The 13,686-nt window shown below is 50.7% G+C and overlaps 1 protein-coding gene across 2 annotated transcripts in view; it reads right to left on the bottom strand.

Annotated features, from left to right (window-relative positions):
• Positions 1-8,311, bottom strand: part of Syt6 (synaptotagmin 6) — a 60,033-nt gene extending 51,722 nt beyond the window's left edge. For both annotated transcript variants that reach the window (XR_007832800.1, XM_051165870.1), the window contains exon 1: positions 8,048-8,311. Coding sequence is in view for 1 of the 2 variants with exons in the window: in XM_051165870.1 (XP_051021827.1) it covers positions 8,048-8,210 (163 nt within the window). In the remaining variant the exon portion in view is untranslated. The remainder of the gene's footprint in view (positions 1-8,047) is intronic.
• Positions 8,312-13,686: the final 5,375 nt, after the last annotated feature.

Below are 13,686 nucleotides of genomic sequence, written 5' to 3'. Positions count from 1 at the left end.
ACTGTCCTAGAGACTATCAAGTCTCCAGTGAAGCATGTATGTGCATGAAAAGAAAAAAAATCCAAGACATTATAATATTTATCGCGTTACATAAGTAGTCAAAAGTCCATATATAGCTTGATAATAAGCATTTTTATTATTGGACTTAGTCAATTTAGTCAATATAATTATGTGCAATACTAAAATGGTTTTTGTATGCCCAATCATGTAATCCTCTCTGATGAGACAGGTATAATTATTGTCCTCCCTTTGCATCTATTAATGTTCAGAGAATTAATAGATTGCGCAGGCCAGTCAGTAAGGTGGGCCAAGCTCCAGGCTTAGCAATACCACGATGGTAGAACATGTATTTAACTCAGAAATAGGCAAACACACGTTAGAAGTACTCACTCAATCCTTTTCTGTTGTATATTTATGATCTGAGTGGCTCGGAGGCTATTTCTCCAAGCCCTTGTCCTTCCGGGTGCATCAGAAAAGCTACTGTGGATAAATGTGTTCTTATTCCAAGTGTCTGTCCATCTCTGGACCCTTCATATCTGTTCTTTGTTACAGCTGCTTGGGGCCTATTATCTGCAGTGAGTCACTTTTAAACAAAAGGTATTTCTGGGACCATGCTTTCCTTTGATCATACATTTTACTTGCTCTGGTAATAATTAGAATTTTAATGAGAAGGGAGGAGGTGAGGGGGAAATCCGGAGAGCATAGAGTGCATTTAAATGTTCAGCTTGACAAAGAAAAAAAAAAAAAACTACATTCACAAATGAAAGAAAGGTAGAGGAGGAGACCAGGGGATTTGGTTTTTTTCTTCATATAAGTTGCTATTTCAATTGCATGTCTATGTAGCCTCCAGCTGCTGTTCCCTTGGTGCTATGCTCAGAGAAGGCAGAGGGTATGAATTATGGGGAATCAGTTCCTAGCACTCAATACTGGTTATGAAAGAACAAGAGGGCTACCCCATGCCTGGAGAACCTCCTCCCAGGAATAGTTGAGCCTGGGTTTGGGCATCTCACAGGCAGACAATGCAAGGAGAATTAGATTCTAGACACTAGGAGTTCATCCATACGGGAGGCTTAAGGTGGTGAGTAAGAAAGCAAGAGCAGAATCAGAAATAAGGAGGAGGTAATTATGAAGGAATATTAAAAAATAATTTAAAATAACCCTAGGTGGTCTTGAACTCAGCCAGCCTTCATTCCCTAGTGTGTTAGTCATCTCTCTGCCATTATGACAAGTGCCTGAGATAATTGACTTACAAAGAGAAGAAAGTTCATTTGGCTCACGGTTTTAGAGGCTCAGTCTGGGATCTGTCAAGTCCCACTGCGTGGCTCACGGTGGCACATCATAGTGGATGCAGGTGGGGAAAACATCATGACCAGGAGGCAAGAGAGAGGAAGAGGAGAGAGGGTCCTGATATCCCTGTAAGGACAAGCTGCAAGACTTGCCAGTGAGTCTTATTTCTGGAAAGTTCCACCTCCTCCCAACAGGCCCACTTAAGAAAACAAGCTTGCAACACATGGGCCTTTGGGCAGACACTACGGATCCAAACTATAGCGCCTGCTCACGGGCATCTGATTTGGGAAGCAATAGCTGCCGACCATCCATCCAGCAACCTCTGGGAGAGGAAAAACGTGGTAGCTCTAGTTCTGCTTCGGAGACATAATAAGCCTATGGACATGGTCTGGAACAAAGGCACGGCACAAGGCTTTAATCCTTCCTGGGCCCCTGGATTTCACAGGATGGCTCTCGGGTGGCCACCAGTGCAGATGACTGCAGAGCGCATGCCGCTTACCTTGCTTTCTCACCAGATCATCATGAAAATCAAATAAGCTAAGACTAAACACAGTCCTGATATGCAGAGAATGCCCCCCCAAACACAAGCTGCTATTATTCTCCAGGACTTGGTTTTCTTCTTTTTTCCTTTCTTTTCTTTTCTTTTTTTTTTTTTAAATTCAGTATAATAGTTTGCTGCATACAACTAGGCCTCTGGGGCAGAGAAGGGAGACCCTAGATCAGAGAGCAAAGTGGCGGAGTGGCCTCCCCACCTCCCCTCGTGGTCATCAGGGTAGAGCCTGCTTGGCCACCTTAAAGAAGACTGTCTGGTAGAGCGGTGGCTCATGGCCCTCCTTCCTTCCTCAACCAGAAATGCAGTTATTAATTAGCATCCCCAGGCCTGCTTATCTTCCCCGCGACACTTCATTCTCTAAAGACAGGCTGGGCACCCCCTCCTCTTCCCTCCTCCCATGGTGTTAGGATCCATCAGCAACTCTTATCACTTGCTATTGTTCCGTTTTTCTAATGGGTTCCTATGTCGGGAAAATCCATTCTGTAACCATCACAGGCTTTCTCGCTAACAGATTGTAATTGAAAAGGCAAACTTGAGAGAGGAATAGCAAAGAAAGGACCGGTTCCCAGCTCACCCCAGTACCCGAGAAGCCTGGCCCAGGGCCTGGAGTTGCTGCTGGCCTCACACAGAAGCAGGTGCCCAGCCGTGTGCTTTCCTTCACATCTTTATGGAGACATAGGTAAACTGCAGCTCAGAAACCAGACAATAAGGGATGCAGAGGCCCAATAACATGGAAGGAACAGCATTTAGCCCAGAGAGGGAAGAGACTGCAGGCAGAGCCATTCATATTAATATTAATGGTAATATTTGCTGTTCATTTCTATGCGGCGAGCACTGTGCCTTTTATATTATCTCATTTAATCTTTACAGCCTCCTGAAGAAATCCATATTCACTTCTCACAGATAAACAAAGTAGAGAGATGATAACTAAGTCACACTGCGCAAGGGTTCAGTGTGTTAAAGCAGAAGAGCTAGGAGTTGAAGGTGGGGCGTGCTGGTATCAGAACTCAGGCTCTTGAAGCAGGCATCTCTGGGGACCAGCACAGCAGAGTCAGGAAGGCATTTCTAACCTGGAACCTGGCGGGGAGGGGGGCTCAGGGGGGGTGGTGCGTGAGTGTATTCTCTACTGTTTGGTCTCAGCTGCACAGCAGAGTCAGGAAGGCATTTCTAACCTGGAACCTGGCAGGGAGGGGGCTGGCGGGGTGCATGAGTGTATTCTCTACTGTTTGGTCTCAGCTGCACAGCAGAGTCAGGAAGGCATTTCTAACCTGGAACCTGGCAGGGAGGGGGGCTCGGGGGGGGGGGTGCGTGAGTGTATTCTCTACTGTTTGGTCTGATCTTTTAAACCTGGGCAGATCCCTGCAGTCTTGGGTGGTAACTGTGCATGTCCTCAAGTGACCCATGAACTACCAGACAAACAGCCGATGGCTCCTGAAAATCCCAGCCAGTGATATTCCTAGGAAACAGCAGAGAGAGAGAGAGAGAGAGAGAGAGAGAGAGAGAGAGAGAGAGAGAGAGAGAGAGAAGAGAGAGAGAGAGAGACAGACAGAGAGAGAGAGACAGAGACAGAGAGACAGACAGAGAGAGACAGAGAGACAGAAGAGGAGAAAGAAAGAGAGAATGTGTGTGTGTGTGTGTGTGTGTGTGTGTGTGTGTGTGCGCATGCTTGTGTGAATGTATGTGTGCATGTGTTTGTGTTGAGAGAACAGTAGCTGGTCCTTACTGAGGCTAACAGACATGGTCCATTAATAATAAGCCCTGTCGTGGCTTGTAAATTTATTAGGAGAAGTGGGTGTAATTAAATTCAGAGTTAGGGGGTGGGGGAGCAGAGGGCCATCGCTTCCTTTTCTTCTTTAGAGAACCAGGCTGAGCTACCGATGGGGATAATTAGCAGAGTCCAAACAGAGAAGGAATTAATGCTCCTGAAAAAACTGTGATGAGGAGAGACAATGCTGGGCTAATTACGGCCGCACCAAGCTTTATGACTGGGCTTCTGCTCTCATCATCATTAGAGGATTCAGAGATAAATAGGAGGCTAACGTGGAATGTTATGGTGAGTGGAGCTTTGGCACTAATTCAGCTATCACCACCATCATCATCACCATCATCACCACCATCATCATCATCATCACCATCATCATCACCATCATCACCATCATCATCACCATCACCATCACCACCATCATCATCACCATCATCATCATCATCATCATCATCGTATCATCGCAGATGGTCACTGTACCTTTCTACTTAGCCGTGTGGGAAGTCATGGGATGAAAGAGTTCAGTGACCTAAAGAGAGAATTGAGGGAGATGGTGTCATTTAAACCTGCAGGGTCTGGACTGAGTGCCCAGCTGGCTCAGCTCTGACTGTACTTCCTAAAAGGCTCGGGATTAGAGGTCTGGCCAGCAGGGGTGACGATGAGCTCAATGGGGTTTTCTCACCATGTTCAACCCAACTAAAGACAACCCCAAAGAAGCCTGGTCTGAGCCTGGGCCCCAAAGTCAGTCCTAATCATAGCTCACTTCCAGCTTGGTAGACCAAGAAGACAAAGCAGACAGGCAGTTAAAGAACAGAAAACACAGCTTTTGCACAGAGCTTGAAGGAACGAAGCATACTAGGCCCTGTCACAGTCGGCAGAAAAGAACTTCCAGAGACATCTAGAATGTTCTACAACTGTGGAATGTTGGACTTTAAGACACCTGAAGTGCATTCTAGGTGCAGAGGTGCCTATCTGTACTCCTAGAACTCAGGAGACCAATACAGGAAAATTATCATGAGTTTGAGGCCAGCCTGGGCTATATAGCTGGATCTTGTCTCAGAAAAAAATCGAGAGAGAGAGAGAGAGAGAGAGAGAGAGAGAGAGAGAGAGAGAGAGAGAGAGAGAGAGAGCGTTAAAGCATGAAACACACTGGGATTGGAAAGCATCAAACCAGTTGTTTCTTCCACAAACGTAAAACAGAATATTTCTTCCTTCCATATCAGAGCCAGGGAGCGTCTGATTCCTCAGATTTTAGAGAAATGCTGTGCATTTCATTTGCCATCACACACAGGAGAGAAAAAGAAATCCTCTGGGCTGCAAAAAGCCGACTTCAAAGCCAGGTGGTTGACTCATCAAACATCTCCAAAGTCGTTAGTAAAGCTTACAAAGCCACATGGGTCTAGAGCCATAGGTAGGCTGGGAGCAGCCACTCCTGGCTGCCAGGCTACAGCACCAGGAGCAGGGCAACCTGGGGCAGCTTTCAGGTTCCTGCATATTCCAGAATGCTTTTAGATTTCTGCTGCACACTTTGTTCTCTGCAACTTGGACTACTTGTAAAGTTCATTTACCTCCACAAGGAAAATGACGGAACGAAAGGCCGGATGGTAACTATTTGAGTGTACGGGGCACATAAAGAGTACATTAAGGAAAAAAAACAGACCTTTTATCTCCAGGGTTTATAAGAGGAATGAGCAGGAGGGGGGATTGCTTTTAGTTGAGAAGTTTCGGCACAGATGTGTCCAAGTCAGAGTCTGATTCCTGGAGATTTCTGATGCAATTCCTTGCCCAGGCCCTGGCCTATGGGAAGGTCTGTGAAAATGGTAGTGGAATCTGAGTCTCCACGGTCGAAGCTCGGGCTGGGCGGGGGGGATTACTGGGAATCCTAGGAGCTAGAGACTTTGGAGCTGGCAGAAGGCAAGGAAAAGGGATGCGCAGTGGGAAAGGGAGCTGAGCATTCTCTACCCACTGGCATTTCTTTCTTTCTCATAAACTGCAGATGAAAAGACCCAGCATTGCTTTGGCTGGAGGATGGGACCCTGGATGGAGCATCTGAGGTGCAGGAGCAGGCTGGGAGGTGGAAGGTCTGCCACCCTGCTCTGAACACCACAGCTCCCCTAGACCCGGTGCTCACCAAAATCCCCCAAGTTCTAGAACCAGCTGAGCCACCTTCTTGTAGTGCAATCCAGCTCCCTGTCTGCCTGCATCTCTTGTCTTACCTAGGCCCCGGGATGTCCTGGGGCTTGTGAGGACCACGAAGTAACCATGTTAAGGGTCTGGGGGGGGGGGCAGAGTGCACGTACAACTCAAGCTCACCCTCAGGGCAGGGTGGTGAAGCATCTGGTACCCTACCTCACTCACCTCAGCCTGGCCATTCAAATTAAAGGAACCTTCCAGGAATCAGATTACCAGTATCTCTCTCAGCAACACCCCCGCCCCCACCCCCACCCACCCATTTTTGCCTGGACAGGTACCAGGCAGGGCAGTACTCTAAGAATTTGTCAGACCTGGGGGTGGGGGTGGGGCAAGGGGAGGGGGGATTCCACTGCAGTTGGAGCATTTGAGGAAAAGATGGAAGGGAGTTAAGGAATGAGGGAAGGTAGGAAGTGGCTGTTTGACTTGAGGAAATTGCTGTCTTGGGGTTATTATGGAGCTGGGGGTGTCAAAAGGAGATGACACCAGAGAACCAGGGTCTAATATCGGTCTAATAATACTGAAAAGGGAGAGCCAACTTTTATCACTGCCCCATTCTCAAAACTTCTTTATGCCTAATCTTGGTCTCTTCTACTGCAGTCATCAGCTCATTGATTAAAGACAGAGGGGGAGAGAGAGAGAGAGAGAGAGAGAGAGAGAGAGAGAGAGAGAGAGAGAGAGAGAGAGAGAGAGAGAGAGAGAGAGAGAGAGAGAGAGAGAGAGAGAGAGAACCCTAATGACTCATACAGAAGTGAGGTAGGTGGGCTCCAGGCACACAAGGCTGGATACGGCTTCCTGGAGGATACACACAACCTCCCCTGGCCACACTACCTCTTATCTCCCTCAAAGGCTTTCTCTATTCCTAACCCAGAATCTACCTCTGTCTTTGGCCTTTAACCTCAATTGGAAACAAGGCTCTGGAATCTAGGGTCACTGGAGAGCTCACCTGACCTGCACCTGCTCCCGAGAACCTCTCCTCTGGTCCCTGGCCACTAGTCCCTGGAGAGGTGCGTGGGACCATATTCCTGCCTTTAGCGGCCCCCTCCTCTCTTTCCCGCGCCAGCCATATGGAACCACGAAGCGACTCCCACTTAAGCCTAGGAGGCCCAGAGCAACTAGGGTCGAAGACAAGGTGCCAGTGAGTCTGCGGAGCCCCAAGGAACTCCAGCGCCTCTGTCTCTGCAAGATCTCCCCACCCCCACTCCGCATTCGCTCTGGGCCTCGCGCTGCCCCCGGGCCCTTCCCTCCGAGGGGACACGACCCATACTTGCTATGTCCCATACCCTCCTAATTGCTGGACAAAGGATCCCGCTGCAGCCGGGAGAGCTTGGCGGCAAAGACTGGTGCAGCAGGTACATACCCGGGCCGGTCGGCTGCCACGCCGCGGACACTCCCGCGGCTCCCGCCGCCAGGGCGCGACACGCCACCCCTGTTGTTGCGACTCCCGCGAGACGTCGCGGCTAAACGCAGGACCCGGTCCCCTCGGGGCTCGGGCTCAGGACTCACCGACTCTGGTGAGCTCGACTCGGCTCGGGTTGCCGCCTAGACACGGCAGCCGCCGGGGCTGCGTCCGGCGCTGGGTCCGCTTGGCCCAGGCAGGAGGTTCCCGCCTGGCAAAGTCGGTGAGAGGCACCGGCTTAGTTGAGCACCAGCCCGGAGTCCGAGTGAGTCAGAGGGAGACCGAGGGAGCGAGTTATAGGGGTGCCGGCGGGGGAGGGGGTACGCCACAACACCCTCCCCCACCCCGCCCCCCGGCGAGACGCAGACAGCCACTGGCTGCTGAGAGACCTGGACACAAAGACCGCGTGCCAGCTGCAGACGCAAGTTTTTCCCAAGCCCAGGAGCTCGGCCCGCTTTCATTCAGTCAACGATGGGCTCTGGACCCTAGACCACCACCACCCCACCCCCTCACCCTCAGAGGACACAGGCTTTTCCCCATAGCAGGAATGCCTCCACTCTCCCCGGCCCTGACTAATCGGCCCTGGGGTGAGCCTTTAGACACAAGGGAAACTGAGGCCCCAAGGATGCCGCAGGTCCGGGCTCTCATAATTAGTGACCCGAGGGGAGAAGGGATTCTCCTCCCGGGTCCCCTTCAGATCTTTCCCTGCAGGTGGTGAACCAGGGGACTGGACCAGGATAAGACACCAAGCTAGACTTCTGAGGTTCTGGACTCTTGGGCTGGTTCCCTGGGTTGGTGGGGGGGAGCCACCAGGGTGAGGATGCAGGAACGAAGGGGGTCCTGGGTCTCCCGGTACCTGAGTCAGCCGCGCTCGGACTCTGTTCTGGGGGTTGCAGCTCGAAGCTCCGACAAGTCTCCACGTCCAGTCCGAGAGGGGGCGGCCGGGCCCGGCACAGAGAGGCCAGGACCGCGAACGCCGCCTGGCACCGAGGCCCTCCGGTCCCCCAAACCCCGCTCATGCCCCGGACAGTAAGACCTGCAGAGAAGTGGCTCCGACTCCCGCCGCGGCCGAACTGGGGCGGGGCAAGGATGCCCCAAGAAGACCCTCCCCGCAGCTGCCCCCTGCGGCTCCGTTCGGCTTTTAATCACTTCCCCGCAGGGTCCCCGCCCCTCACGTGGCATCCCCCGGCAGCTGGCAAGTCTGGCGCCTCGCGGCCGCCCCCTCCACACTTAGGGACCTGCCTGAGTCCGGGCAGGTTCCAACCCCGCTGTCCCACATCTTGCAGCATTCAAGGCCAGCTGGGCAATCACAGCATGTGTGACCTTGGGCTTTTCTGGGACTCAGTTTTCCCTTTCGTAAAAGTAATGATTACTGATGCTCCAAGAGCTCTCTGGGAATATATATAGGTAGTGCTTGTGAAAACACTGGGGAAATTGACACCTGCCACACATGTGGGCATCGCAGCAACACAACGAAAAAGGGGATGGCCCAACTGTACGGCGGAAGGATCCTGCAAAGATTGTTGACAGGAGAAGTTAACCAGACTTGCAGAGGGTCCCAGCTTTGGAGATAGAAGACCCCAAGACTGCGGAGCGAGGGGAACTATAAAGAGGACTTTCAGAGACCCGCAATCTTGCGGGTCCGAGCACCCGCATGTTGCTATGGCGACTGGAGGCAGCGCCGTCTCTCTCCATGGTAACGGGGAGGAGAAAGTTTCTGGTGAATAGGAATGGGGAGCATTTCAGGAAGGGGTTCGGGTCCCGCCAGATCCACCTCCACGCACCAGCCCAAACCCACTAGAAATAATATATATTTTCTATAAAACACATAACAAGAGCCAGAAAAGCCAGAAAGACAGAAAATTAAATAGAAGGCTAGACTCCTCTCAGGAACCGTGAAGTGAGACTCAGAAGCAGGGTGTGTGTGTGTGTGTGTGTGTGTGTGTGTGTGTGTGTGTGTGTGTTGGTGGTGGTGGTGGTTTTCAGAATGCTTTACTCAGTCCTGGAAATCTTGGAGCCATTGCTAACTGCCAGAGGACCAAAATATGTAAGGCCCTTTCACAGTAGACTCCGGCTCTCCATCAATCATTCATGTGTCGCCTCCCCGCCTGCCTGAGGTGGGATCTGGGAAAGAAACTTTAGCTGGAGCCTCTGGACCTGCGTGCAACTGCAGGGCTGGAGTGAGCAAGGGAGAGTGGTCGGGGAGGAGGGTCTTTCCTCTGAATTAACGCGCTAATTGGAAGTGGCTTGGGCTGTGACTCAGGCTTCCGAGGGAGGAGATTCGGAGCGCCAGCTCCAGGCGATCCACGTCGTGCACCATCTGTACCAGCTTCATCAGCTGTCCCCTATAGTTGCAAATCCCAGACAGCAAGTGCTCGGCATAGTAAGGCAAAGGCTGCGGCCTGAAGGGACTCTAGCCTCAGCCTGGAGGCTTTTCCGCTCCGGACTGGCGTCCTGTGTCCCTGTCCGCGGTGCTGAAAGGTTCTGTTGCTCCATGCAGTTTGTGCATTCCGTGTTAGGGGATAGTGGAGAGGGGCAATTATAGCGGGTTCGCAGCTTCCACCGAGTTCCTGGAGCCGGCCATAGAGAAGTGTAGCATCTCGGGGCGTTAGGGACCAAAGAGACTTGATGCATGGTCCCTGTGAATCCGGACCATCTTCCAGCCGGCGGTGCTGGGTTGCTGTTCCAACAACAGGTAAGCCTCCGCCTCTCTACTTGCCTTCCGCCCACCTGAGGAACTCAGACGCCCCGACATCGTCGCCCCACCCCCAGGAGAAATCGGAGTTCCGAGGCCCCAGGCAACACGCTCATTAGCAGCTTCCCAAGCCGGGGTTTTGTGTTTATGTAAAACACAAATGGAGAACTGCTCTCTGCCGGTGTTTACGGCAACTCTCACTCCGCGGCGATTTCTCCCTCCCCCGTCTCGAGTTCCTGGGGACATCGCAGAACAAAGCGCCTTGTTTTTTGCCTTTGGAGAGAATGAAAGAACAAGGACCACCTTTCCAAGGGCCCAGGTCTGTGATGCAGGGGCATCAATATTTTGCTTACACTGAGTGGGGGAATTTGCCTCTACACTGAAGGCAAAGGAGCCTATTTGGAGCAGAGCAGGTGGCGGGAGCTGAGAATTAACAGATAATTTCTCATTGTTCCCGGATCCAGCCTCCACACTCGGCAGGCAGTTCTGCCGTCTCTGGCATTTCTCAACCTAACAGAGCAAAAGAGGTTCTGCCCTGACAGGGCTGCAGGAAGAAGCTGGAGCCCCAGGCTTCTCGTGCTTTTGGAGTGCCAGAGTAACTGCAGGAAAGAGACAGAGACTCTGACAAGAGATAGAGGAGACAGACACAGAGGCTGTGGTTGTAGGAGATATGGAGAAATCAAGTCAGATACCTATAAAGGCACATTTTCGGAAAATGACACTAAAAATATGTTTTCTTACACCAAGACAAGTTTCATCCTAGCTGTTCTTTTCCTGCCTCGACATCAGCTGCGGCTAACACTATGATGAAGTATCCAGTATTGAAACAGAAGAAAACTTTCTCAAGGGTTTCTAAACCTCCTTGCCCCACAAGCCCAACTCTCAAACACATCTAAAAGCATTCCCCATATGAAGAAACCAGATTCAGTCTCTCAGAGTGTCACTCACATGCCAGAGGAAAGAAGATAGAAATGGAATTCTGGAACATTCAACCCTCTAGAGAAAGACCGTACTGCAGGTTCAGGCTTGGGGAAGAGAGGAAAGGTGAACACAAAAAAAATATGGCCGAATGGCCAAACAGCGACATGGGTACTAGGAGGCTTGGGGCAGTCACAGACTCTGTCTGGACTTCAGTGTCCATGTACAACAGGAGCTCAAGGCCAAGACCATAGGCTGGTTTCCCAAATGCCCAACTCACTATTAGCTTCCAACTCTCACACTGGCTCTCTTATACTGTTGGCCGGAACATTCTAGAACTGGGGTCCCCAGCCCAGGCTGCTCAGAAGTACAGACTGAGACTGGAAAGGGGGCCCGAGGGAGAAAGAGATCTGCAGCAGAAACCGAAGACCTCCCATTCCTATGCCCGCCTTTGTCATCCTCTCCCTAGATAGGCAAACTGCACACTCCTCGCTTCCTCCCGACTCTATGTCCTTGGGGCAGGCGCCCACCCTATTCAGAGCAGCAGTGTCTAGTTGAATTATGTGGCAGATAAAATAAAGGAGGACCACTTAATTTTTTTTTTTTTTTAATTTGAACCTTGGTAGGAAATTGCTAATGCTGTAGGCGGGAAGAGTGAGCTCCTTTGACATGAACCGATGTGTCATATCATCTTTCCATCTCAGTGCAATTTCTAAATAGGGAGCCCTCTCCCCACCCCACCCCCCACCCCCAGCCCTTCCAGAGATGTAAAGGCAGCCTCTGATGCTGATAGCTAGGTAGTTTGACATGCGGGGGAACTAGACACAAGGGAACTCAGTGTTTTGTCAAGTACCTCAGAGCCACAGGGGCTCTGACCCAGCTCTGAGGACCACCTCTGTTCTCTCTACCTCCCTTACGCTTTGCTTTCAGACGTATTTTTTCCAGATCAGAGAGGGCCATCCAGGATGTATGGGGTTCAGAGGCCAACCTGTACTTGTTGGCTAGATTAGTCCATGAAAACAGCCAACCAGCATTGTCTCCATTCGATCCTTACAGTAGGGAGAGTCAGTGGGCCCTAATAGTCCACCTGGAAGATGAGGTGGGTGATTGATAGGTCAGTCCCTGTTGGTGCAAGCTGGGAGGTGGCAGGGAACTTGAACCCTGACCCTCTAAGCACACACCAGTGCCCCTTCCCTCTTCCTGCCGAGAGAAATTCGGTATGGTTGCGAGACTTTTATATGTTCCTTTAAAAGGTTATGATATTTTAAAATAGACTTTCTTACATGTAAAAGGTATTTAGAAATTAATTATATAGAGGAATGGAAGATTTAGTCCTGCATGTCTTTGCCAAGATCTCAGCTCTCAGAACTTAGCCATTCTGGTTGCCTCTAGGACCCAGTAGCTGGCTTAGAGGAAAGCCAATGTCATCTATAAAACACAGAACCTGAGCTGGTCAGCGACTCCTCAAACCATAATTGACTGTTTGACTTTTGGCAAAGCCCGAACTGTCCAGAGTCTCTGCTACATCTGGGTTGTGTCCTGTGCTCAGAGCCTGGCTTCCAGGAAAGAACCTAGGCCAGATTTTTCTAAGAAGATCACAATCTCAGTGTTGAGAATTTTCCCCAAGGGGCCTGGAGAGAGTTTGTAATCTCAAGACTCTGGCTGTTCTACTAATGAAAGAAAACCAAATAAAATGTCAAAAGTAATTAAAGTGACATGTTCGAGAAGGCCTGCCAAAGGATGTCTTAATCCTTGATTTTGATAGAGTTCAGACAGCAAGCCAAAGGCTTGAAGTCTCCCATAAAATGAAGGGGCCAGAGCCCCTGGAAAGAATAAAGCTGTTTACCAAATTTTAGTTTCCCTCTATTGTTGGAAGGACCCTGCTGTTTGAGATTACAGTCCTCCTGCTCCGGAAAGCCATTCTGAGCTCCTTAGGTGCAGGACCCCCTCTCCCCAGCAGGGCATCCTACTCTCTGCCTGACTCCATCTGGAGACTGTCTTTAGACATAGATGCCCCAACCACATTTGATCTATGGCCCTTGACACAGCTCCCTGCCTGCTCTCCCTTCCGTGTACCTATAGGGCAATTAGGTACTATGTTTCTGCTCATATGATAGGAGTGTGCTGCCAAATGCAAAACAAGCATCCTTAAAGTGCCTGGTTTCAACCAATTATGTGCACCTATCCTGGAAACCTCCACCCACTCCCCATAGCCTTTGCCCCCCCCCCCCACCCCGAGTAAAGTTGAACTAGCTCCCTGACGTGTTTCCCAGAATGTTCAATCTCCATCACGCTCGTGGCCTTCCAAGCTCTGTGCCTCACCTCTGTTCCCCGTGCCTTGGTGGGCTGGTAGCCAACAGCGCCCCCAGGGAAGAGGAGAACCTCACTCTATACTGTGGGATAATATTCTTTTTCTATCCTAGACCCCAGGCTGCATCTATGTTTCTGCTGTTTGCTAGAGTATAGTGACTGGCTGAGGAGTCATCTCTTCTCTTTACTGATATTTCATTTGTAAAGTGAGAGGTGTTTGATATCATGCTGTCAAGTGTTAACTCCTTTTGTACCAATAGCAGCCCTAAGAGTAAGGTATATTACCTGATCTCATGCCACTGGACAGCAGAGAGAGAGAGAGACTGAGAGAGAGGCGAGAGAGAGAGAGAGAGAGATGAGCGAGAGAGAGAGGGATGGAGAGAGAGCGGAGAGAGAGGATGAGAGAGGGGAGAGAGAGAGAGAGAGAGAGAGAGAGAGAGAGAGGAGGCGAGAGAGAGAGAGAGAGAGAGAGAGAGAACAGGCCTTGGATTCACAGTTAAGTAGTGGCGGGTACAGGGAGACACAGTCCTGGGCTGTTTCCTACATGTGGCAACCTTCAAACACACCACACA

The sequence above is a fragment of the Acomys russatus genome, chromosome 23 (assembly GCF_903995435.1).
Source record: "Acomys russatus chromosome 23, mAcoRus1.1, whole genome shotgun sequence".
In the NCBI taxonomy this organism is placed as follows: Eukaryota; Metazoa; Chordata; class Mammalia; order Rodentia; family Muridae; genus Acomys; species Acomys russatus.
The sequence above is the reverse complement of the archived record's forward strand: the minus strand, read 5'-3'. Positions and strand labels throughout refer to the sequence as shown.